Source organism: Hemiscyllium ocellatum, chromosome 10 (assembly GCF_020745735.1).
Source record: "Hemiscyllium ocellatum isolate sHemOce1 chromosome 10, sHemOce1.pat.X.cur, whole genome shotgun sequence".
In the NCBI taxonomy this organism is placed as follows: domain Eukaryota; kingdom Metazoa; phylum Chordata; class Chondrichthyes; order Orectolobiformes; family Hemiscylliidae; genus Hemiscyllium; species Hemiscyllium ocellatum.
This window is the reverse complement of record NC_083410.1, coordinates 27854506-27878326: the sequence shown is the minus strand read 5'-3', so window position 1 is coordinate 27878326 and position 23821 is coordinate 27854506. Positions and strand designations below refer to the sequence as shown.

General features: G+C 49.8%; 1 protein-coding gene across 1 annotated transcript in view; it reads right to left on the bottom strand.

Moving 5' to 3' along the window:
* The window catches only part of LOC132819381 (ALK tyrosine kinase receptor-like), a 332695-nt gene that overhangs the window by 5427 nt on the left and 303447 nt on the right, over window positions 1-23821 (bottom strand). Inside the window, exons 16-18 of the mRNA XM_060830863.1 lie at window positions 21756-21848; window positions 13373-13474; window positions 1174-1308 (exon numbers count right to left, since the gene is read on the bottom strand). Coding sequence (XP_060686846.1) covers window positions 1174-1308; window positions 13373-13474; window positions 21756-21848 — 330 coding nt within the window. The remainder of the gene's footprint in view (window positions 1-1173; window positions 1309-13372; window positions 13475-21755; window positions 21849-23821) is intronic.

Below are 23821 nucleotides of genomic sequence, written 5' to 3'. Positions count from 1 at the left end.
ATGCAACAAGCAAAGCTAAAAGAAAGGGAAGAAATGGGAGTGAGTTCAGAAACCTGAAGGTATTGCGCTCAGTATTGAGTCCAGAAGGTTGTAAGGTGCCTAGTCTGAAGATGAGATGCTGTTCCTCCAGTTTGTGCTGTGATTGACTGCAACACTGCAACATGCCGAGGACAGACCAGTGGGCATGCAAGAGGAACACTGTGTTAAAATGACCAGTAATGGGAAGGTTGGGGTCTAGATTAGATTAGATTACTTACAATGTGGAAACAGATCCTTTGGCCCAACAAGTCCACACCGACCCGCCGAAGCACAACCCACCCATACCCCTACATTTACCCCTTATCTAACACTCTGGCAATTTAGCATGGCCAATTCACCTGACCTGCACATCTTTGGACTGTGGGAGGAAACTGGAGCACCCGGAGGAAACCCACGCAGACACGGGGAGAACGTTCAAACTCCACAGTCAGTCGCCTGAGGCGGGAATTGAACCCGGGTCTCTGGCGCTGTGAGGCAGCAGTGCTAACCACTGTGTCAGCGTGCCGCCCACTTTGTGTACGTCATGACCCCCAATGTCAGGGTGAAGTAGGGTTCAAAATGCTGCAAAGTGCGAGAAAAAACACGCAGCGTTGAATGACCAAGTAGTGGCTAGAGGGTGGGCTTAGTGTCTGCTTGAGAACAGTGAGCAGGAGCTCTCAAAGGGAGAGGTCCACTAGGACATTCTGCAGCACTGCAAAAGCAGAGGGCTGCCTCTCCCAGAATGACAGAGAGAGCTGCGCCTCTAGGTAGAGGTGCTATCTCTCCAAATTTTTTAACTTGTAAACTTTAAAACTTACCTCTGCAGCCAGGCCACCTAGTAGGGGTAACCTGCAGATGTAGCCAGGCAGGAAGTTGGGGGGAGGTGGAGGTGGGGTTCAAAACCTGGTTGGGAATGGCCACAGATTTTCCCCTGTCATATAGGGCTCGAAGCTGTCTGGAAAGTTCTTTCTAATCTCTGACAATATGCTTTAATTGGCCTATTCTTGTGCTGTGCTGTTCTATGTTCTAATTGCAGTGAAATGTCATTAATGCTGAGAGAAGATCAAACGGCCGCAAAGACTCAAACAACCTAACATACCGAGATAAAATTTCTAGGGGAACAGATGCATAACAATTTGATAGTAATTTACGTACACAGGACCAGGGCAGTTTTTGGGTGGATCCATTCGACCACCACTTGTGACAAACTCCAGCACTTCCTGGTTACTCTTGCTGGGATATGGCATGTACCCAAGTGAAAAGATTTCCCACAGTAACACTCCAAAGGACCTGCAAAGAAACAGCAAATCTCAGCCTGTTCCAAGTTGTGTCACCAAGTTAAAGTCCTCCATTTTAATTCTCGATCATAATTCACATAAATTAACCGATTTCCACCCTCCTTTACATTGAGTATACAATTGGTCAAGCAAGAGATTTCCTTCCCTCTGAGGGAAGTGCACACCATGCGTTCACAATACCATCCCCATCGATCTTCAGGCATTTGACTCTTCCCGATAAATGCTAACGGTAAATAAGGGTCCGCCTCTTACCATGGGGCAAAAATGAATTTAAAAAGACATCGCAATGAATATAAAGGACAGATCTATTAAATTACAGATTATAGGACTGATCTATTAAATTACAAATACTCTTAATTTAAAAACATTATCTGATATGAAAAAGATACATTTGGGAGCCAAAAGGGACTAATTGAAAATCAATTTTGAGACGGACTAGAGGCCAGTGTGGGGAGGGGAGTCCCAGGTTAGGGGGTGTCACGGGGAAGGGATGCCAGACTACGGAGTGTCGCAGGGAGGGGAGTCCCAGATTAGGGACTGTTGTGGGGAGGGGAGTCCCAGACTAGGGATTGTCATGGGGAGGGGAATCCCAGACTAGGGGTTGTTATGGGGAGGGGAGTCCCAGACTAGGGAGTATTGTGGGAAGGGGAGTCCCACACTAGGGACTGTCGTGGGGAGGGGAGCCCTAGACTAGGGGGTGTCGTGGGGAGAGGAGACCCAGACTAGGGGGTGTCGTGGGGAGGGGATGCCAGACTAGGTGGTTAGGCAGGTTGGGGAGTCCCAGCCTTGGGGATGTCATGGGGAGGGGAGACCGAGACAAGGGACTGTCATGGGGAGGGAAGTTCCAGACTAGGCAGTGTCACGGGGAGGTGTGTCCCAGATGAGGGGGTGTCACCGGGAGAGCAGTCCCAGACATGGGGCTGTTGTGGGGAAGAGAGGCCCAGACTAGGGGCTGTCGTGAGGAGGGGAGTCCCAGACTAGGGGATGTAAAAGGAAGGGGAGTCCCAGACTAGGGGGTGTCGTGGGGAGAGGAGACCCACACTCGGGGCTGTCGTGTGGAGTGGAATCCCACTCTAGGGACTTCTGTGGAGAGGGAGGTCCCAGACTAGGGACTGTCATGGGGAGGGTTGTCACAGACGAGAGGCTGTTGTGGGGAGGGGAGTCCCAGATTAGCGGCTGTTGTGGGGAGGGGAGTCCCAGACAAGGGAGTGTCACGGGGAGTGGAGTCCCAGACTAGGGGGTATCGTGGGGAGGGGAGTCCCAAACTAGGGGGTGTCACGGGGAGTGGAGTCCCAGGCTCGGGGCAGTTGTGGGGAGGGGAGTCCCAGACTAGGTGGTGTCATGCGGAGGGAAGTCTCTGACTAGGGGTGTCAGAGGGAGGAGATTCCCCGACTAGGGGGTGTCGTGGGGAGGGAATGCCAGACTAGGGGGTGTCGCAGGGAGGGGAGTCCCAGATTTGGGACTGTTGTGGGGAGGGGAAACCCAGACTAGGGATTGTCATGGGGAGGGGAGTTTCAGACTAGGGGTTGTTAGGGGAGGGGAGTTTCAGACTAGGGGGTATCGTGGGAAGGGGAGTCCCACACTAGGGACTGTCTTGGGGAGGGGAGCCCCAGACTAGGGGGTGTCACAGGGAGGAGAGTCCCAGACTAGGAATTGTCACGGGGAGGGGAGCCCCAGACTAGGGAGTGTCGTGGCGAGGGTAGTCCCAGACTAGGCGATGTCATCCGGAGGGAAGTCCCAGACTAGGGAAGTCGGGGGAGGGGTTGCCAGACTTGGGGGTATCGTGGGGAGGGGTTGCCAGACTAGGGGGTGTCACGGGGAGAGGAGTCCCAGCCTTGGGGGTGTCATGGGGAGGGGAGACCCAGACTAAGTGGTATTGTGGGGTGCGGAGTCCCAGTCTAGGCTGTGTCCTGGGGAGGGGAGTCCTAGACTAGGGGGTGTCATGGACAGGGGAGTCCCAGGGCAGCACGGTGGCACAGTGGTTAGCACTGCTGCCTCACAGCGCCAGAGACCCGGGTTCAATTCCCAACTCAGGCGGCTGACTGTGTGGAGTTTGCATGTTCTCCCCGTGTCTACATGGGTTTCCTCCGGGTGCTCCGGTTTCCTCCCACAGTCCAAAGATGTGCAGGTCAGGTGAATTGGCCATGCTAAATTGCCCGTAGTGTTAGGTAAGGGGTAAATGTAGGGGTATGGGTGGGTTGCGCTTCGGCGGGTTGGTGTGGACTTGTTGGACCGAAGGGCCTGTTTCCACACTGTAAGTAATCTAATTAGGGGGTGTCACCGAGAGGGCAGTCCCAGACATGGGGCAGTCATGGGCCGGGGAGTCCCAGACCAGGGGGTGTCGTGGGGAGGGGATGCCAGACTAGGGGGTTTCGCAGGTTGGGAGTCCCTGCCTTGGGGTTGTCATGGGGAGGGGAGACCAAGACAAGGGACTGTCATGGGGAGGGGAGTCCCAGACTAGGCGGTGTCATGGGGAGGTGTGTCCCAGACGAGGGAGTGTCACCGGGAGAGCAGTCCCAGACATGGGGGTGTCATGGTGAGGGGATGCCAGACTAGGGGGTATCGCAGGGAGGGGAGTCCCAGCCTTGGGGGTGTCATGGGGAGGGGAGACCCAGACTAGGGACTGTCTTGGGGAGGGGAGTCGCAGACGAAGGGGGTGTTATGGGGAGGGGAGACCAAGACTAGGGGGTGTCATGTGGAGGGGATCCCAGACTAAGGGATTCATGGGGAGGGGTGTCCTAGACTAGGGGGTGTCGTGGGGAGAGGAGTCCCACACTCGGGACTGTTGTGTGGAGTGGAATCCTACTCTAGGGACTTTTGTGGAGAGGGAAGTCCCAGACTAGGGACTACCATGGGGAGGGTTGTCACAGACGAGGGGCTGTTGTGGGGAGGGACTCCCAGACTAAGGGCAGTCATGGATAGGGTCTCCCAGACTGGGGGGTGTCATGGGGCGTGGAGTCCCAGAGTTGGGGCAGTTGTGGGGAGGGGAGTCCCAGACTAGGGGGTGTCGTGGCGAGGGGAGTCCCAGACTAGGTGGTGTCATGTGGAGGGAAGTCCCAGACTAGGGGGTGTTATGGGAAGGGGATTCTCAGTCGAGAGGGTGTCATGGACAAGGGAGTCCCAGACTGGGGGGTGTCATGCGGAGGGAAGTCCCAGACTAGGGGGTGTCAGGGGGAGGAGAGTCCCCGACTAAGGGGTGTCGCAGGGAGGGGAGTCCCAGCCTTGGGGGTGTCGTGGGGAGCGGAGACCCTGACTAGGGGGTGTCATGGGGAGGGAAATCCCAGACTACGGGGTGTTACGGGGAGGTGAGTCCCAGACTAGGGGCTGTTGTGGGGATGGGTGACCCATACAAGGGGGTATCATGGTGAGGGGAGTCCCAGTCGAGAGGGTGTCACGGGCAGGGGAGTCCCAGACTAGGGGGTGTCATGGGGAGTGGATTCTCAGACTTGGAGCTGTTGTGGCGAGGGGAGTCCCAGACTAGGTGGTGTCATGCGGAGGGGAGTCCCATTCTCGGGGGTGTCAAGGGGAGGGGAGTTGCAGATAAGGGGCTATCGTGGGGAGGGGAGTCCCAGACATCACAGACTAGGGGGTATCATGGAGAGGGGAGTCCCAGACTACGGGGTATAGTGGGGAGGGGAATCCCAGACAAGGGGCTGTCACGGAGAGGGGAGTCCCAGACAAGGGGCTGTCACAGAGAGGGGAGTCCCAGAGAAGGGGATATCGTGGGGATGGGGGTCCCAGACTAAGAGATGTCGTGGGGAGTGGAGTCCTAGACTAGCGGGTATCGTGGGGAGGAGAGTCCCAGACTAGGGGGCATCACAGGGCGGGGAGTCCCAGACTAGGGGGTGTCACAGGGAGGGGAGTCCCGGAATGCGGGGTGTCATGGCGAGGGGAATCCCAGACTGGGGGTATTGTGGGGACGGGAATCCCAGACTAGGGGATGTCACGGGGAGAGGAGTCCAGGACTAGGGGGTGTCGTGGGGAGGGGAGTCCCAGACTAGGGGGTATTCTGGCGAGGGGAGTCCCAGACTGGGTGGTGTCATGTGGAAGGGAGTCCAAGACTAAGGGGTGTCATGGAGAGGGGAGTCCCAGACAAAGGGCAGTTGTGGGGAGGGGAGTCCCAGACTAGGGGGTGTCATGGGGAGGGGAGTCCCAGACTAGGGGGTGTCACGGGGAGAGGAGTCCAGGACTAGGGGTTGTTGTGGGGAGGGGAGTCCCAGACTGGGTGGCGTCATGCGGAGGGGAGTCCCCGACTAGGGGGTGTCGTGGGGAGGGGTTGCCAGACTAGTGGGTGTCACGGGGAGGGGAGTCCCAGCCTTGGGGGTGTCGTGTGGAAGGGAGACCTAGACTAGGGAGTATTGTGGGGCTTGGAGTCCCAGTCTAGGCTGTGTCCCGGGGAACGGGAGTCCCAGACTAGGGGGTGTCATCGAGAGGGCAGTCCCAGACATGGGGCAGTTGTGGGCAGAGGAGTCCCAGACCAGGGGGTGTCGTGGGGAGGGGATGCCAGACTAGGGGGTTTCGCAGGTTGGGGAGTCCCTGCCTTGGGGGTGTCATGGGGAGGGGAGACCGAGACAAGGGACTGTCACGGGGAGGGGAGTCCCAGACTCGGCGGTGTCACGGGGAGGTGTGTCCCAGACGTGGGGGTGCCACCAGGATAGCAGTCCCAGACATGGGGCTGTCGTGGGAAGGGGAGGCCCAGACTAGGGGGTGTCATGGGAAGGGGATTCACAGACTAGGTGCTGTTGTGGAGAGGGGAGTCCCAGCTTTGGGGTGTCATGGGGAGAGGAGACCCAGACTAGGGACTGTCTTGGGGAGGGGAGTCCTAGACGAAGGGGGTGTCATGGGAAGGGGAGTCCCAGACTAGGGGGTGTCGTGTGGAGGGGGGTCCCAGACTAAGGGATTCATGGGGAGGGGTGTCCCAGACTAGGGGTTGTCATGGGGAGAGGAGTCCCACACTCGGGGCTGTCGTGTCGAGTGGAATCCCACTCTAGGGCCTTTCGTGGGGAGGGAAGTCCCAGACCAGGGGGTGTCACGGGGAAGGGAGTCCCAGACTAGGGACTGCCATGGGGAGGGTTGTCACAGACGAGGGGCTGTCGTGGGTGGGGTCTCCCAGACTAGGGGGTGTCACGGGAAGGGAATTCCCAGTCGAGAGGGTGTCACGGGGAGTGGAGTCCCAGGCTTGGGGCATTTGTGGGGAGGGGAGTCCCAGACTAGGGGAAGTCAGGGGGAGGAGAATCCCGACTAGGGGGTGTCGTGGGGAGGGGAGTCCCAGCCTTGGGGGTGTGGTGGGGAGGGGAGACCCCGACTAGGGGGTGTCATGGGGAGGGAAATCCCAGAATACGGGGTGTTACGGGGAGGTGAGTCCCAGACTAGGGGCTGTTGTGTGGAGGGGTGTCCCAGACTAGGGTGTGTCATGGGGAGTGGAGTCCCATTCTCGGAGGTATCAATGGGAGGGGAGTTGCAGACAAGGGGCTGTCATGGGGAGGGGAGTCCTAGACTAGGGGATGTCACGGGGATGGGAGTCGCAGACTAGGGGGTATCGTGGAGAGGGGAGTCCCAGACTAAGGGGTATAATAGGGAGGGGAGTCCCAGACAAGGGGCTGTCACGGAGAAGGGAGTCCCAGACAAGGGGGTATCGTGGGGATGGGGGTCCCAGACTAGGCGATGTGGTGGGGAGTAGAGTCCTAGACTAGGGGGTATCGTGGGAAGGAGAGTCCCAGACTAGGAGGCATCACAGGGCGGGGAGTCCCAGACTAGGGGGTGTCACAGGGAGGGGAGTCCGTGAATGTGGGGTGTCATGGGGAGGTGAATCCCAGACTGGGGGTATTGTGGGGATGGGAATCCCAGACTAGGGGGTGTCACGGGGAGGGGAGTACAGGACTAGGGGGTGTCATGGAGAGGGGAGTCCCAGGCTAGGGGGTCTCACGGGGAGGGGAGTCCCGGACATGGGGTTGTCCTGGGGAGGGGAGTCCCAGACTAGGGGCTGTCGTAGGGAGGGGAGTCCCAGACTAGGGGGTGTCACGGGGACGGGAGTCCTGGACTAGGGGCTGTCATAGGGAGGGAAATCCCAGACTAGGGGGTGTCACGGGCAGTGGAATCCCAGACTAGGGGATGTCACGGGCAGGGGAGTCCCAGACTAGGGGGTGTCACGGGGAAGGAGTCCCAGACTAGGGGGTGTCATGGGGAGGGGAGTCCCAGACTAGGGGGTGTCACAGGGAGGGGAATCCCAGACTAGGAGTTGTCGTGGGGAGGGGAGTCCCAGACTGGGGGGGGGTCATGGGGAAAGGAGTCCCAGACTAAGGGGTGTCACCAGGAGGGCAGTTCCAGACTAGGGGGTTTCACGGGAAGTGGAGTCCCAGTCTAAGGGGTGTCATGGGGAGGGGAGACCCAGACTAGGGGTTATCGTAGTGAGGGAAGTCCCAGACTAGGGATTGTCACTGGGAGGGGAGTCCCAGACTAAGGGGTATCGTGGGGAGGGGAGTCCCAGAATTGGGGCTTTTGTGGCGAGGGAGTCGCAGACTAGGGGGTGTCATGGGGAGGGAAGTCGCAGACAAGGGACTGTCGTGGTGAAGGGAGTCCCAGACTAGGGGGTGTCATGGGGAGGGGAGTCCCAGACGAGGGGCTGTTGTGGGGAGGGGAGTCCCAGACGAGGGGCTGTCACAGAGAGGGGAGTCCCAGACATGGGGGTAACGTGGGGATGGAGGTCCCAAACTAGGGGCTGTCGTGGGGAGGGGAGTCCCAGGCTAGGGGGTGTCACGGGGTGGGGAGTCCCAGACTAGGGGGTGTCACAGGGAGGGGAGTCCCGGAATGTGGGACTGTCACGGAGAGGAGAGTCCCAGACAAGGGAGTATCGTGGGGATAGGTGTCCCAGACTAAGAGGTGTCGTGGGGAGGGGAGTCCCAGACGCAGGGGTGTCACGGGGAGGGGATTCCCCTACTGGGGGGTGTCAGGGGGAGGGGAGTCCCACTCTAGACGTTGTCGTGGGGAGGGGAGTCCCAGACGAGGAGCTGTTGTGGGGAGGGGAAATCCCATACTGGGGGGTGTCATGGGGAGGATAGTCCCAGACTAAAGGTTGTCGTGGTGAGGGGAGTCCCAGACTAGGGGATGTCACAGGCAGGGGAGTCCCAGACTAGGGGGTGTCACCGGGAGGGCAGTCCCAGACATGGCGCTGTCGTTGTGAGGGGAGTCCCAGACCAGGGCGTGTCACAGGGAGTGGAGTCCCAGACTAGGGGGTGTCATGGTGAGGGGAGTCCCAGACTAAGGGGTAATGTGGGGAGGGGAGTCCAGATTGTGGGATGTCACGGAGTGGGGATTCCCAGACTAGGGGGTGTCATCTGGAGGGCAGTCCCAGACATGGGGCTCTCATGGGGAGGGGAGTCCCAGACTAGGGGGGTCTCACTGGGAGGGGAGACCCAGACTGGGTGCTGTTGTGAAGAGGAGAGTCCCAGACTAGGGGCTGTCACAGGTAGGGTAGTCCCAGGCTAGGGGGTATCGCAGAGAGGAGAGTCCCAGACTAGGGTTTGTCGCAGGGATGAGAGTCCCATTCTCGGGGGTGTCATGGGGAGGGGAGTCGCAGACAAGGGACTGTCATGGGGAGGGGAGTCCCAGACTAGGGAGTGTCACGGGGAGGGGAGTCCCAGACTAGGAGGTGTCACGGTGCAGGGAGTCCCAGACTAGGGGTTGTCGTGGGGAGGGGAGTCCCAGACTAGTGGGCATTATGTGGAGGGGCATTCCAGACTAGGGGGTGTCACGGGGTATCGTGGGGAGGGGAGTCCCAGACTAGGGGCTGTTATGAGGAAGGGAGACCCAGACTAGGAGGTGTCATGGGAAGGGGAGTCCCAGACTAGGGGGTATCGTGGGGAGGGGAGTCCCAGACTAGGGGGTGTTACAGGGAGGGCAGTCCCAGACGAGGGGGTATCGTGGGGATGGGTGTCCCAGACTAAGAGGTGTCACCGGGAGAGCAGTCCCAGACTAGGGGGTGTCACCGGGAGAGCAGTCCCAGACTAAGGGGTGTCACTGATAGGGTAGACCCAGACTGGCAGCTGTTGTGAGGAAGGGAGTCCCAGACTAAGGGTGTCATGGGAAGGGGAGTCCCAGACTAGCGGTGACACAGGGAGGGCAGTCCCAGACATGGCGCTGTTGTGGGGAGGGGAGTCCCAGACTAGGGGGTGTCATGGGAAGGGGAGTCCAAGACTAGGGGGTGTCGTGGGGAGGGGATGTCAGACTAGGGGGTGTCGCAGGGATGGCAGAGCCAGCCCTGGTAGTGTCATCGGGAGGGGCGGCCCAGACTAGGAACGGTCATGGGCTGGGGAGACCCGCACTAGGAACTGTCGTAGGGAGTGGAGTCCCAGACTAGGGGGTATCGTGAGGAGGGGATTCCCAAACGGAGGAGTGTCACGGGAAGGGGTGTCCCAGACTAGGGGGTGTCACGTGGAGGGGAGACCTAGACTAGGGGGTGTCATGGGGAGGGGAGTCCCAGACTATGGGGTGTCACGGAGGGGGGAGTCCCCGACTAGGGGGTGTTACGAGGAGGGGAGTCCCAGACTATGGACTGTCATGGGGAGGGGAGTCCCAGACTAGGGGCTGTCACGGGGAAGGGAGTGCCAGACTAGGGGGTGTCACGGGGAAGGGAGTGCCAGACTAGGGTGTGTCACGGGGAAGGGAGTGCCAGACTAGGGGGTGTCACGTGGAGTAGAGACCCAGGATAGGGGGTGTCATGGGGAGGGGAGTCCCCGACTAGGGGCTGTCACAGGGAGGGGATCCCAGACTAGGAGATGATTCGGAGAGGGGAGTCCCAGACTAGGAGGTATCTCAGGGAGGGGAGTCCCAGACTAGGGGCTGTCACAGGGAGGGGATCCCAGACTAGGAGGTGTCTCGGGGAAGGGAGTCCCAGACTATGGGGTGTTGTGGGGTGCGGAGTCCCAGACTAGGGACTGTCGCAGGAGGGGAGTCCTAGACTAGGGGGTGTTGCACCGAGGGGAGTCCTGGACTAGGGACTGTCGCAGGAGGGGAGTCCTGGACTAAAGCTAATTCCATTCAAATCAAATGTATTTTTATTGCTCGTATTGTTTCCCCTTCATGTGAACCTGTGAATTTTTCAGGTGCACTTTTGTGCTTTGTAAGATCGTGATGTTCAGTCCGAAGGAATAAGTTCCCAGTATCAGCATTAAATGGGGTTTCAGCTGCAGCAGTGAAATTTCATTTTGCTATACACAAGCTGTCTTTTCGAGCTTTCATAGAATCATAGAATCAGACAGGGTAGAAGACCCCTATTGACCCATCCAGTCTGTACTACCAAATAAACACTACCTCCTACACTTGTCCCACTTTCCCACACCAGACCCATAGCCTCGAATGTTATGCCACTTCACATCCTCATTAAAGTATTTTTTAAAGGTTGTGAACTTGCCCACTTCAACTAGCCTCCCAGACAGTGTAATCCAGACACATATTGACCTCTGGGTGAAGAAGAATTCCCCGAAATCCACTCTAACTGCATGCTTTCACTTTAAAATGATGCTGCCTTGTTATTGACCCTTCAACTAAGGGGAGCAGCTGCATTCTATTCACTTTGTCCAACTCCCTCATAAATTTATACACCTCCCTCAAGTCTTCGCCTCAACTTTCTCTGTTCCTCTGAGGTTATCCAGCCTTTCTTCATTGTCGGGATGCTCCATTCCAGGCAACATCCCAGCACATCTCCTTTGCACACTCTCCAGTACATTCACATCCTTCCTATAATGTGGTGACCAGAACAGCACACAGTACTCCAGCTGTGGCCTAAGTAAAGTTCTGTGTAGCTCCAACATGACTTCCCTGCTCATGACTTGACTAATAACTTCTTAACTGCCTTCTTAACCCAGCCTGCTACCTTCAGGGATCTGTGCATAAGCACGCCAAGATCTCTGCTTCTCTGAGCTTCCTAGTGAGTTGCCAGTCATTGAGTACTCCCTAGTCTTGTAACTTCTTCCAAAGTGCCATCACTTTACATTTATCAGGGTTTTTTTTAGATTAGATTAGATTACTTACAGTGTGGAAACAGGCCCTTCGGCCCTACAAGTCCACACCGACCCGCTGAAGCGCAACCCACTCATACCCCTACATTTATCCCTTCACCTAACACTACGGGCAATTTAGCATGGCCAATTCACCTGACCCGCACATCTTTGGACTGTGGGAGGAAACCGGAGCATCCGGAGGAAACCCACGCAGACACGGGGAGAACGTGCAAACTCCACACAGTTGGTCGCCTGAGGCGGGAACTGAACCCAGGTCTCTGGCGCTGTGAGGCAGCAGTGCTAACCACTGTGCCGCCCACAAATTCCATCTGCCATTGATCTGCCCTTCTGACCAATCCATTTATATCCTCTTGTAGCCTAACACCTTCTTCCTCACTGGCAACCATCTGCCCAATATTTGTGTCATTCACAAACTTATTTATTGTCCCCCCCACGTTCTCATCTACATTTTTATGACGATCACAAACAATAAGGCACCCAGCATTGATTCCTGTGGTATGCCACTATACGCTGGGTCACACAAACAGCCCCATAAAACTACCTTCTGTCTCCTGTCCATGAGCCAATTTCAAATCCAGCTGACAAAGCTATCCTGAATCCCGTGAGTTGCTTTGTCAGTTTCCCATGTGGGACCTTGTCAAAGGCCTTGCTAAAATCCATACAAACTACATCACCTGCCCTTGCCTCATTCAAATACTTAGTCACCTCATTGAAAAATTCCACCAGATTTTTTAGACATGACCATCCCTGATCAAACCTTGCCTCTCGAAATGGAGATTAATTTCTCCCTCACTATTCTTTCCAATTGTTGTTCGACCAGTGATGTTAGCCTCACTGGTCTATAGTTCCCTGGTCTTGTAAAGTGAAACCATATTAGCTGTCCTCCAGGTCCCCCATGGCCAAAGTTAGTTTGCTAATTTAATTCAGGGCCTGGGTACAACATCTCACACAATAGCCTGGGGTACAATTCACCTGGACCTGGGGATTCATCCACTTTTAAATCCACCAAAACCTCCCATCCCTCCTTGCTTATCACATCAATCTGCTCGAGAGCTTCACTGTCCATATCCTCGAATTCTGTACTTACATCCTCCATCTCCAGAGTAAAGTGAAGTGAAGATGTGAAGTGGTCTTTAACACTCTACCAATATCATCCAGTTTAAAGCACCGATTGCCCCTTGATCACTAATCGGCCCTACTCTATCACTTGCTATTCTCTTTCGCTTGATATACTTGAAGAATATTTTGGGATTCTCCATAACCTTGCCTGCCCCTGTTTTCTGATATCACCTCTTTGCTCACACTAATTGCTTTCTTGAGCTCCCCCTGCATTTTCTATCCTCCTCTAGGGCCTCCATTGTTTTGCTTCCTTTGTACTTTACTCAACTGTTTTCTTTGAGTTTCAACCCCTCCTGACCCTAGTTCATCGTACCTCTTTACCCTACACGAGCTAGAAACAGTTCCACAACACTCAATTCTGAAGATTCTATCCTCTTGTGCATTCCCTTTTCTTTCGCCCAATATTCCATAGTCATTACTTCAGTTGTCTTGGTCCCACTCTCTGCAATTCCTTCCTTTTAAAACCACTGCATACTTGCCTCTCTTGGACACCCTTCTCCCTTCAGCTCAGCACCTGTTCCCTTCATGTACCTGTGAAGTACATTGGGACAGTTCTTTGAACTAAAGGCGCTATTTTAAAGTAGTTTATTGTGGTTGACTGAGATTACCAACTGAGACCCAAATTAGTGTGAGCTGTAGTGCGCTTGCTTTCTAGGAATGGGTAGAGATTGCTGAAATTCATGTGATGCATTTCATATAATGGGCATGGTGAAAGGACAGTGCTTACAACGGACTGCTACTCTGTAGAAACTATTGGAAAATCTTTCTTTTTCCTTTGTCAGTTGTGGGTCTGTGATTAAGCTGTCAGCACAGTAAAGCTTGTTAAAGTTGCTAACCTGAGGTAAGTTAATTCAGTTGTTACCTTAACCTTTCCTTTTATTCTTTTTTTTCAGGAAACATGCGCTCAAACACACATACCAAGTATCTGTTTTTGAAGTAAATATTCCTTCCATGAAGGCCTCTGGTGGCATCCATTTCACTGGGAGCATGGCACGACCACCCTTTCTGTAATAACTAGCCCTGTGGAATCAAACACAAACAAATATGATCCTTCTGTGTGATAGATGTTAAAGGAAGTGTTGAACATTATGACAGTAAAATGGTAGTTCAGCAAACCAGCCAGTAGATGAAGTTACCTCTGCTTTTTCTCAGTCTTTAAAGTAAATTCAAACAGTTTCATATATTACTGTTAATCAGCTGTACTTTGCAGGCAAAAACTGAATATGTTTCATGCATCATAGCATAATATGGCTATTTGGATTGATATTTAAGCCTTGCTTTACATATAATGCTGCAAGCTTTGAGTAATTCAAAGTTTATGAGAAGATTTGTAGCTCGGGTGCTCGTTGTTGTAATTCTGTTCGCCGAGCTGGGAGTTTTTGTTGCAAATGTTTCGTCCCCTTTCTAGGTGACATCCTCAGCGCTTCTGTGCTGATTCCGGCATAATGCCGGAGGAATCAGCACAGAAGCGCTTCACAGGAGGCTCCCAAGCACTGAGAATGTCACCTAGAAAGGGGACGAAACGTTTGCAACAAAAACTCCCAGCTCAGCGAACAGAACCACAACAGCTTTGAGTAACTTGCAGATCTAAAAGGAAATGCCACATTAATAGATATTAATACGTCACTTATGTAGATAGAATGCTGACAAAAATATGATACAGCTGTTCTTTCCCAGAACAAAAGAAGCTTTCATAAATATTTTTGCAATTTGTACACACAATAGTTACTCTACTGGAAGCACAAGATGTTCTGGTTTAGGCATTTCATTTCCAGACAACAATGAAGATGTCAATGTAGCTATTTGGTGGGTTAGTACCTCTGTTGGGAGAGCAGACAGAGGAATTTCAAATAATCATTGACATTGTGGACCAGGATCCCACAGGATGATCTTGAAGTCTGGACGTATAAAATGTCTGTCATGGATAGTTTTTTAAAATGGATAATTAACTGCTGCATTCACTGGCTATATGAAATAGTAAGCCATTGTCCCAAAAGGAACGTAATGGTTTAATGTTAGATTGAAAATTTAATTTGCACAACCTTTAAAAGTGAACTTAAAAGGTTAAAAGAATAAAACAGTGATAAATTATTCTGTTCACATAATCAATTGCCCAAAAATCGACAAAATGATTGAGTTAAAATTAATGATGTAAGGCTATAACTTCCTTCATTCACTAATATCAGCTAAATAAAGTGTGAAACCTTTTGTCAAAATTAGCAAATATACTTCACTGCAATACAACAGAAACTGTTGTAATTCCTGCATCACCAATTCTCACTTTCTTAGATTATTTCAATTATTTATTGATATACATCAATCCATTTTCACCCACTCCTATGATTAGTTACAACAAGGTTAATTTATAAGTGATTCCCTCCCGTGTGGACTACATTCTCCTAGACAAAACAAACTTGCATTTTAAAGGAGTTATCAAAGAGTTTAGTTGTCACAGAGACAATTGTACAGCGCAGACACAGACCCTTTGGTCCAACTCGTCCATCCCGACCAGATATCCGAAACTGATCAAGCCCAAACTGCCAGCACTTGGCCCACATTCCTCTAAACCCTTCCTATTCATATATCCATCCCGATGCCTTCTAAATGATGTAATTGTAGCAGGCTCCACCACATCCTGTGGCAGCACATTCCATAAACACACCACTCTCTCGCTGGGATGAGCTGTTAAATGCTAAGTGAAACAAAAACGTTACACATGCACACAGATCAGAAAAGAGAGGTTAATCCAGCCAAAAGGTGAATGTCAAAAATTATATGCACCAGACCTAGTCTTTCGTGAAGAATATACAGTCAAACATGGCAGCTGTTACAGCATCATTTGCTGATATTGTTGATGTTGGGAGTTTATCAGTTGAACAAGGTTCTTGGCTTTGCAGGCTGAGTGGGATTTTTTTGTCTTGATTCCTTTCAATGGTGCCTGGCAGCACTCAGACTGACAGTCATTCTTTGAACCTGTTGTAGGGGTGTTTAATAGCTGTTCTCAAAGCTGTGATCCTCACAGGACACTAATTCACAGTTTAGGAGATCAGGCCACTAACACACAGAGACCAGGTTTGAAGCTTGTTTGTTTGGAATGGGGAAAATGCAAATATGGCTCACATCTAGATTGCTTGTTTCCACTCTGAGATACTCGCAGGATTACAGTTCAATTTGTCAAGCATTTTCTCTCTTTGAAATTCTTTGACACCTGCAGGTGTGACTTTCCAGAGTTCTTTTCCAGGCAGCCACTGGATTTACATCTCCAGCCACTTTAGCTATATCAGCCCTCTTTCAAAACACCCATTATGATCTGTGATAATGACACCACCTACATCTGTCAACCTTTGATTTCTTTGCGAGACGATATTCCGTGCGAGAGTATACTATAGGCTAGAGTTGCAATTTTAGGGAGTTTCATAGAGTGTTTCACTCTGTGTGAGTTGAGCAGGTTTTCTTATGCTATTCTGTGCAGCTCACTTCACTATGTAAGTCCCATGCCTCTGTTGGCACTCACCAGCAATGGGAGTTCGCATTCCCCTGGAATTTCTGCTCCCACTGCCACATTTAAACTGTACATCAGGATAACTGCTACAAAACAGGAATGGTCTCTTGCAGTTGCATTATGATAAGGATTGCCATGGAGATGGTTGACAGAGACAAGGTGGTATCACAATGTTCTGGTAGGGGTCTGGAGGTCCTGTTCGACAGGTTAGTGGAGAAGTGGGCCGTCCACTTTCCTATAGGCTGCTAGCAGAGACCACAGCACCATTCCCTACCAGTCTGGTCTGGTGGTCACCAGTGTCAATGCGTGGTCCACAGTCCAGAGGATCACCCAGCAGTGCAGGTCAAAGAGCTTTTCAACTCCATCTTTGAAAAGACAAAGTTAAAAATCACACAACACCAAGTTATAGTCCAACAGGTTTAATTGGAAGCACACTAGCTTTCAGAGCGACGCCCCTTCATCAGGTGATTGTGTGAAGAGCATCGCTCCGAAAGCTAGTGTGCTTCCAATTAAACCTGTTGGACTATAACCTGGTGTTGTGTGATTTTTAACTTTGTACACCCCAGTCCAACACTGGCATCTGCAAATGTGTTGCTGGTCAAAGCACAGCAGGTTAGGCAGCATCTCAGGAATAGAGAATTCGACGTTTCGAGCATAAGCCCTTCATCCTGATGAAGGGCTTATGCTCGAAACGTCGAATTCTCTATTCCTGAGATGCTGCCTAACCTGCTGTGCTTTGACCAGCAACACATTTGCAGCTGTGATCTCCAGCATCTGCAGACCTCATTTTTTACTCCAACACTGGCATCTCCAAACTTTGAAAAGACAAGCATCTTCCCTCTGCTACCTTACACTTATTCTAATTCTACTGTGCATTTACTTCACACTGAGGCTCATGCTCTATCACTCTTACTGTTACTTGTAACATCATCACTCATTCACTGATATCCACCTCGGTCTCCCAGACTATGAACCCCCACATTCCCTCCGCGCCTCAGTCACTCACTCACTTGGCACACCTCCCCTTCTTTCCCACACCTGCACAAAAAGCTGTGCTGTCCACGTTGATCACACTCAATTGTCTCATTCCAAGAGAAAACAACCCAGAATAGGCTGGAGAGGATCAAGGAAGATGATCAGGTGGCCAAAAGTCATCCCATCAACCCCCACACCACCACCACGGACTTGTCTCCTTGTCTTAGCAGGAGATGACTGTGACCATTCATATGGTGACGCCTAAGACCTCCAAACTGTGGCAAGTAAATTCATTGGCGGGGGATTTCAAGCTAAGGATCATATTTTTAAGGTGAGAGGAAAAAGGTTTAAAGAAGACATGGGGAAAATTTTTTATACAGACAGTGGTTTGCGTTTGGAAGGGACTTTTAGAGGATGTGGTGGACTTTGGTTTGATTTATTGTTGTCACATGCACCTAAGTACAGTGAAAAGGTTTGTTTTGTGACCAGTGTACAGAGATTATAGTATGCAAGGATGGTCCAGTGGCTCAGTGGTTAGCACTGCTGCCTCACAGCACCAGGGACATGGTTCGATACCAGCCTTGGGTGTCTGTCTGTGTGGAGTTTGTATATTCTCCCCGTGTCTGCATGGGTTTCCTCTGGATGCTTTGGTTTCCTCCCATAGTCACAAAGATGTGCAGGTTAGGTGGATTGGTTTTGGGAAATGCAGGGTTAAAGTGATAGAATGGTGGTGGTGGAGAAATGGGTCTAGATGGGACCCTTTTCAGCCCTTTTCGATGGGCTGAATGCTTACACATTATAAGGATTCTATGAATTAGGACAGATAACTCACAGGGTGCTTAGACAGATTGAGGAATACAAGGTTACAGCTGCACAGGAGGTGTACAAAGCAAGATCAACATTGGATTTGAAATTAGAGAGGTCCATTCAACAGTCTAGTAACAGCAGGGAAGAAGCTGTTCTCAAACCTGTGGGTAAGTGTGTTTAAGCTTCTGTATTTTCTGCTGGGGTGGGAGGAATCCATGGTACAAGAAGTGTAGATGGAGTCAATGGATGGGAGATGGACTGGGCTGCGTTCACAATTTTCTGTAGTTTCTTATGGTCCTAGGCAGAGCAGTTACTGTACCAGGCCGTGATGCACCTGGATAGAATGCTTTCTATGGGGTGTCTGTAAAAGTTGCTGGGGCTCCTTATGGACATGCCAAATTTCCTTAGCTTCCTGAGGAAGACGAGGCATTGTTGTGCCTTCTTGACCATCACAGCTACATGAGAGATCCAGGACAAATTGCTGGTTATTGTTACTCTTGGGAACTTGACACTCTCAACCCTCTCCATCTCAGCTGCATTGATGGAGATGGGGATATGCCCTTGTCCTTTCTTCCTAAAGTCAAAGACCAGTTCTTTTGTTTTACCGACATTGAGATTGAGATTGTTATCATTGCACCATGACACCAAGCATTCTATTTCCTTCCCATATTCTGACTCATCATTATTTTAATACGTCAACAAACTTGTAGATGGTATTCATACAAAATTTAGCAACAAGGTTGTGAGTGTACAGGGAGTGCATTAGGGGCAACATTAGAGTAGTGCTGGAAAAGCACAGCAGGTCAGGTAGCATCCAAGGAGCAGGAGAACTGACATTTTGGGCCAAAGCCCTTTATCAGAAATTATCAAGGGGCTGAGAATACATCCTTGCGGGGCTGCAGTATTGAGGATTATTGTGGGGGATGTTCTGTTGTCCATCCTCACTGATTGTGATCTGTGGGTCGGGAAGCTGAGGATCCGGTTGCAGAGGTTGGAGCTGAGACCTAGGTCTCAGAGCTTTGAGATTAGTTTGGTTGGGATTAAAGTATTGAAGGCAGAGCTGTAGTCGATAAGTAGGAGCCTGACATGGGTATTTTTATTATCCAGATGTTCCAGGGATGAATGTAGGGTGAGGGAAATGGCTTCTGCTGTGGACATGTTTCATCAGGAGGCAAACAGCAAGGGCTCGAGGCAGGCTGGGAGGATAGAGTTAATGTGGGCCATGACCATCCTCTTGAAGCACTTCAGGTCCGAGCCACTGGGTGGTTTTCATTGGGGCATAAGACCATGTTGCATGTGTTTTCTTGCTTTTACAGTCACAATGTTTAAAAGACATTTAGATAAGTACCTGAATAAGAAATGTGTGGAGGGATATGGGCCAAGTGCAGGCAGGTGGGATTAGTTTAGTTTGGGATTAAGTTCGGCATGGACTGGTTGGAACTAAGGGGCTGTTGCTGTGCTGTATGACTCTACGGATTTCTGACTTTCTCAGTGTCATGCTGCTTTCCCATTATCATCACTGCAAATATATCCTTAATGTGCCCAAACTCCTACCAATTAATTTCAACTCATTCTCTCTCGGCACCTGCAGGCATCAGCCGCATCAGGTGCCCATCAATGCTAACCACGATGGTGCTGCCTCTGACATGCATTCCTCTAGCTTTCACCATGGATAGGCTGGCAACTGCTACGTAGACCCAAGTGTAGTACTGGCAGTATCTGTTGGGTATTGGCATGGACCCACATTCAATTGCTTTAGTTACTGCGCCCAGGATTAAGGATGGAATGAAACATAGGTAACATTTCATGGGGCAAGTTGCTCAGCCTCTCTTCTAGGTGTTCCCCTCACCAAACTGCCATGTTATTTTCTGCATTGCTGTCCCTGTCAAACTGATCAGCTTTGATCTTTCTCATGTTCCCACCCAAATCTTTTATTTAACTGCTATCCTCCCCAAGTTACCCTCTCAAGCCACAAACAAATAACTTAGTTATAACAAAGATAGCTATGCCCTGAGGCCCCAACGAAGTCAGGGCCGTGGAGGCCATCAATGATCTCCCTCCCACAGTACCCCTTGCCCTCCCATGCTCTGTCATCATCTCCCCTCTCATACAGGTTGAGTTGTCCCTCACTTCACAATTATTGTCCCCTCTGCATCCCAGCATGCTACCTTCAATCTCCAAAGTTAATTTTCCCAGTTTCCCACCACAGCACTGTACCCTAATGACCCCCTATTTGACTTTCAATGAACAGATTCCCTGGATAGACCGTGGCCTAACTGACATGGAAAGGCAATTCCGACTGAAGAATAACCATAACCCTCATTGATCTCTGTACAGTTCCATGACTAACTTGCCTCTAATTTCTCTCCTGGTTGCACTGGACCTGCAGAACAGGCCGTGGTCCAATTCCCAAACTGCAATGATATGAACTCCTTACTCTGATCAACTCAACAACTCGAATGAGTATGGCCAAGCCTCAGTCTGCCTTGACCTAAGAACTTCTTGCCTTAGTCTTCAAGAATGGCCACTTAATTGGAGCACATGTAGTGTCTTTGCCACATGGTTGCCAACAAATGCTGCAGGTGTGACACTGATAATAGCATATCACCGTACATTAACATATCCACCTCCTTTATTTCCTTTTGGTCTACACTAAAAGGTGAGACATGATAGCAGTGTTCAATGCGGTGGTGGGTACTGCAGATGCTGGAGATTAGAGTCAAGGTTAAAGTGGTGCTGGAAAAACACAGCAGGTTAGGCAGCATCTGAGGAGCAGAAAAGTTGATGTTTTGGAAAAAGCCCTTCATCAAGAGTGCATCAGTTCTTCTCTCTGGCAGCTTGTGTTCTGTCCAAATCCATCAGGAAAACTGCCTTCCTCTCCGCACCACACCATTAACCAGTCATGAATCTAGAGAACATCTTTCCCATTTGCTGCCAAGCTAATCTCAAGTCAATCACAGACCCAAAGAATCACACAGTACAGAAAAGGCCCTTTGGCACGTCATGTCTGTATCAAGGGAATCAATTTAATTTGGTGAGCATGTGTTTTAATGGCTGAACGTGACATGTTGATGCATTACAAAGAGCTTATCGACACTTGTCTTTAATTTGCTATTGACGACCTTCCCAATTTTTATCCACAGCTGAGAAGTTGACACTTCAGCTCCCACACAATTAAGTGCCTCATTTCCTGCTCCTGGGAGTATCATTAAATTTATTCCATTGTTCCTTCAGTGACATTTGAAATCAGTTTTTGACTACTTTTGTTGTTCAAAGTATCATAGAAAACTCCTACATAAACGTATCATGTGATAATCAGCCTCTCCTGTCAGTGGCAGTATTGTTGTGTATCAGTAATGTGTCTCCCAACTTCTCAATTTGTGATGAGAATCCTCTGCTGCAACCAACTCTATTTCCTTATTTCCGAGATGAACACATTTTGCTATTTTTAATTGCGATGATATATAAAAACAAGAATATAAGACATAATTGTCAGTCTGTGCATCGAGGCCAACTAATTTATTTCTTTCGACACAGCTTTACTTGGAAACTATGGTCAGGCCTGACACCACATGCAATAGCTCAGAAAATTGACTTCCATAAACTGTTCCTCTCTTAGATTTTTTAAATAATCAGAACAATGGCAGCAATAATAACACATATCTTCACTTCCTTTATTTGAAATCGATAACGGCCTAGTATTACTGAAGCTCATTTCCCATGATATTCAGATTTTTAAAAACTGACTATTTTTTCTTTGTGGAATAAGAGGAAACAGATTGAACTCTTGCTACCAAAGGTTATCTGTGTACAGTCAACTCTACAGCTCAAACTGGGTCGTAGTTTCAATTATTTACTGATTACTAAAAATAATGATAGCAATGCGGCCATTATTAACTGCCCTCTGAAATGGCTGAGCAACTCAATCAGTTCTAAGATAATTTTGCTGGCCTTACTGGTGAACTTCACAAAGCAGAATAAAGAAAAAAAGTAAAATACTATATTTTTTTCATTTACCTGTATATATCACGAGCCATTCCAAAATCTCCAATCTTAGCCACTCTTCCCGTACCTTTGAAAGTGAGAAGGCAATTTCTTGCAGCTATATCGCTGTTAACAAAGAGAACAAAGAAAGGTAAACGATCTCTCCCCCAATCATCATACACCTACTCACATCCATTCCAGAACAGCTGACTAATGTTGGAGTAGAGTTCCACTGTCACAACAATTGCCTGCACTGCTAAAATACATCAAACAAGATTCTTCATACTGAGTGCTTCTAAGTGATGTTTGAGAGGAATAGGGTTAAGCTTGAGCCCACACTCAGCTGATACCCACAAATTCACTTTCAGTAGGGATCACTAGATTCTAATTTATTGCAGGAGTCTTGAATGATATTTTAATTGTTAAAGGATGCTAAGATCAATGATCAAATTGGTATCCTGGTTGAGATCCTCTGGGTCAGTATAGATTAAAATGTAAACATAGATTTGTATATTTAATTATACAGCAGTCAGTGCCTTCATTGTAACATAATTGATAGAGTGAAAATATAAATTTAATTCACTCACGAATGCTAACACAAAATGACAATGTTGAAGAATTAGACCAAGGATGGAGAGAGGGTTTTAGATCTCAGATTTCTACTTGAAGGCTCAATTAAAATGTCAGCCACAGATTGTCTGAGTATACCTGAGTGAAAGGTGTCAGAGTGGAGCAAATGTAAATTGTTTCTTAAAGTATAAATGATGTCAGGATCATGCAAAGTCCATCCTATTATTGTCTAACTGGGTATAATATTATAATATTAATCTGACAGATCTGACCTTTAGTCATGTCATTCCTTTGATCTTCAAAATGAATGCCTTGCCACTGTAGTGGTGAATTGGAACTGGACACTTCTCAGCATTTATATTCCTGGAAATATCTCACTTTTCACAATTCTTTACATTACAGCATGTATATATTATGTACTCAAACAAGATTAAAAAAATTCGATCAATAAAGTAAGCCAAAGTCAAGAAAGAAAACTGGCTTGGGATCAAATTGTATGGTATCAGTGTATTAGTCAATTTTGGCAGATGCCTGTGTTGTAATGAAATATTTGCATGTTTTCACCTTAGACAGCAAATCAAAATGCACTGTAGGAGGTTGAATTGGAATGATGCCAAGCTCTATCAGTATGTCTGATTTAGCAAAAATCTCACCTGAGTCAACACTTTAAGTTTCAGTCCAGAATTTAAGCACTTGAGCTATGCTGACCTTCCAACAATATAATTGTTGGGATTGCCATTCATGGAGGGATTTTCAGCTGAGGCATCACCATGTAATGCCATCTCTCTTCTAGATAACGTGAAGCAATTGGGAGGTTCAAGGATTAAATGTGCATCAAGGACAACTCAAGGAACTGACTCACAGAGAAACGTAGCCTCAGGAATTTACCGAAAGAGAGCAGCAATATTAAGAACTGACTCAGGGAGAGAAGCAGATTCAGAGACTCATTCAAGGATAAGAATAACATGAATGCTGGTGTGGCCAGACTTGGAATATTGTGTACAGCTCTGGTCGCCCCCATTACAGGAAGGATGTGGAAGCATTGGAAAAGCAGCAGAGGAGATATACCAGGATGTTGCCTGGTCTGGAGGGAAGGTCTTATGAGGAAAGGCTGAGAGACTTGGGTCTGTTCTCATTGGAAAGAAGACGGTTAAGGGGGAATTTGATAGAAACATACAAGGTGATCAGAGGATTAGATAGGGTAGACAGTGAAAGACTTTTTCCTAGGATGATGACGTCAGCTTGTACGAGAGGGCATAACTACAAATTGAGGGGTGATAGATTTAAGACAGATGTCAGAGGCAAGTTCTTTACGCAGACAGTGGTAAGGGCGTGGAATGCCCTACCTGCTAATGTAGCCAACTCAGCCACATTAGGGAGATTTAAACAATCCTTAGATAAGCACATGGACGATTATGGGATAGTGGTGGGGGATGAGCTGAGAATAGTTCAGAGATCGGCACAACATCGAGGGCCAAAGGGTCTGTTCTGTGCTGTATTTTCTATGTTCTAAGAACTGATTCAGTGAG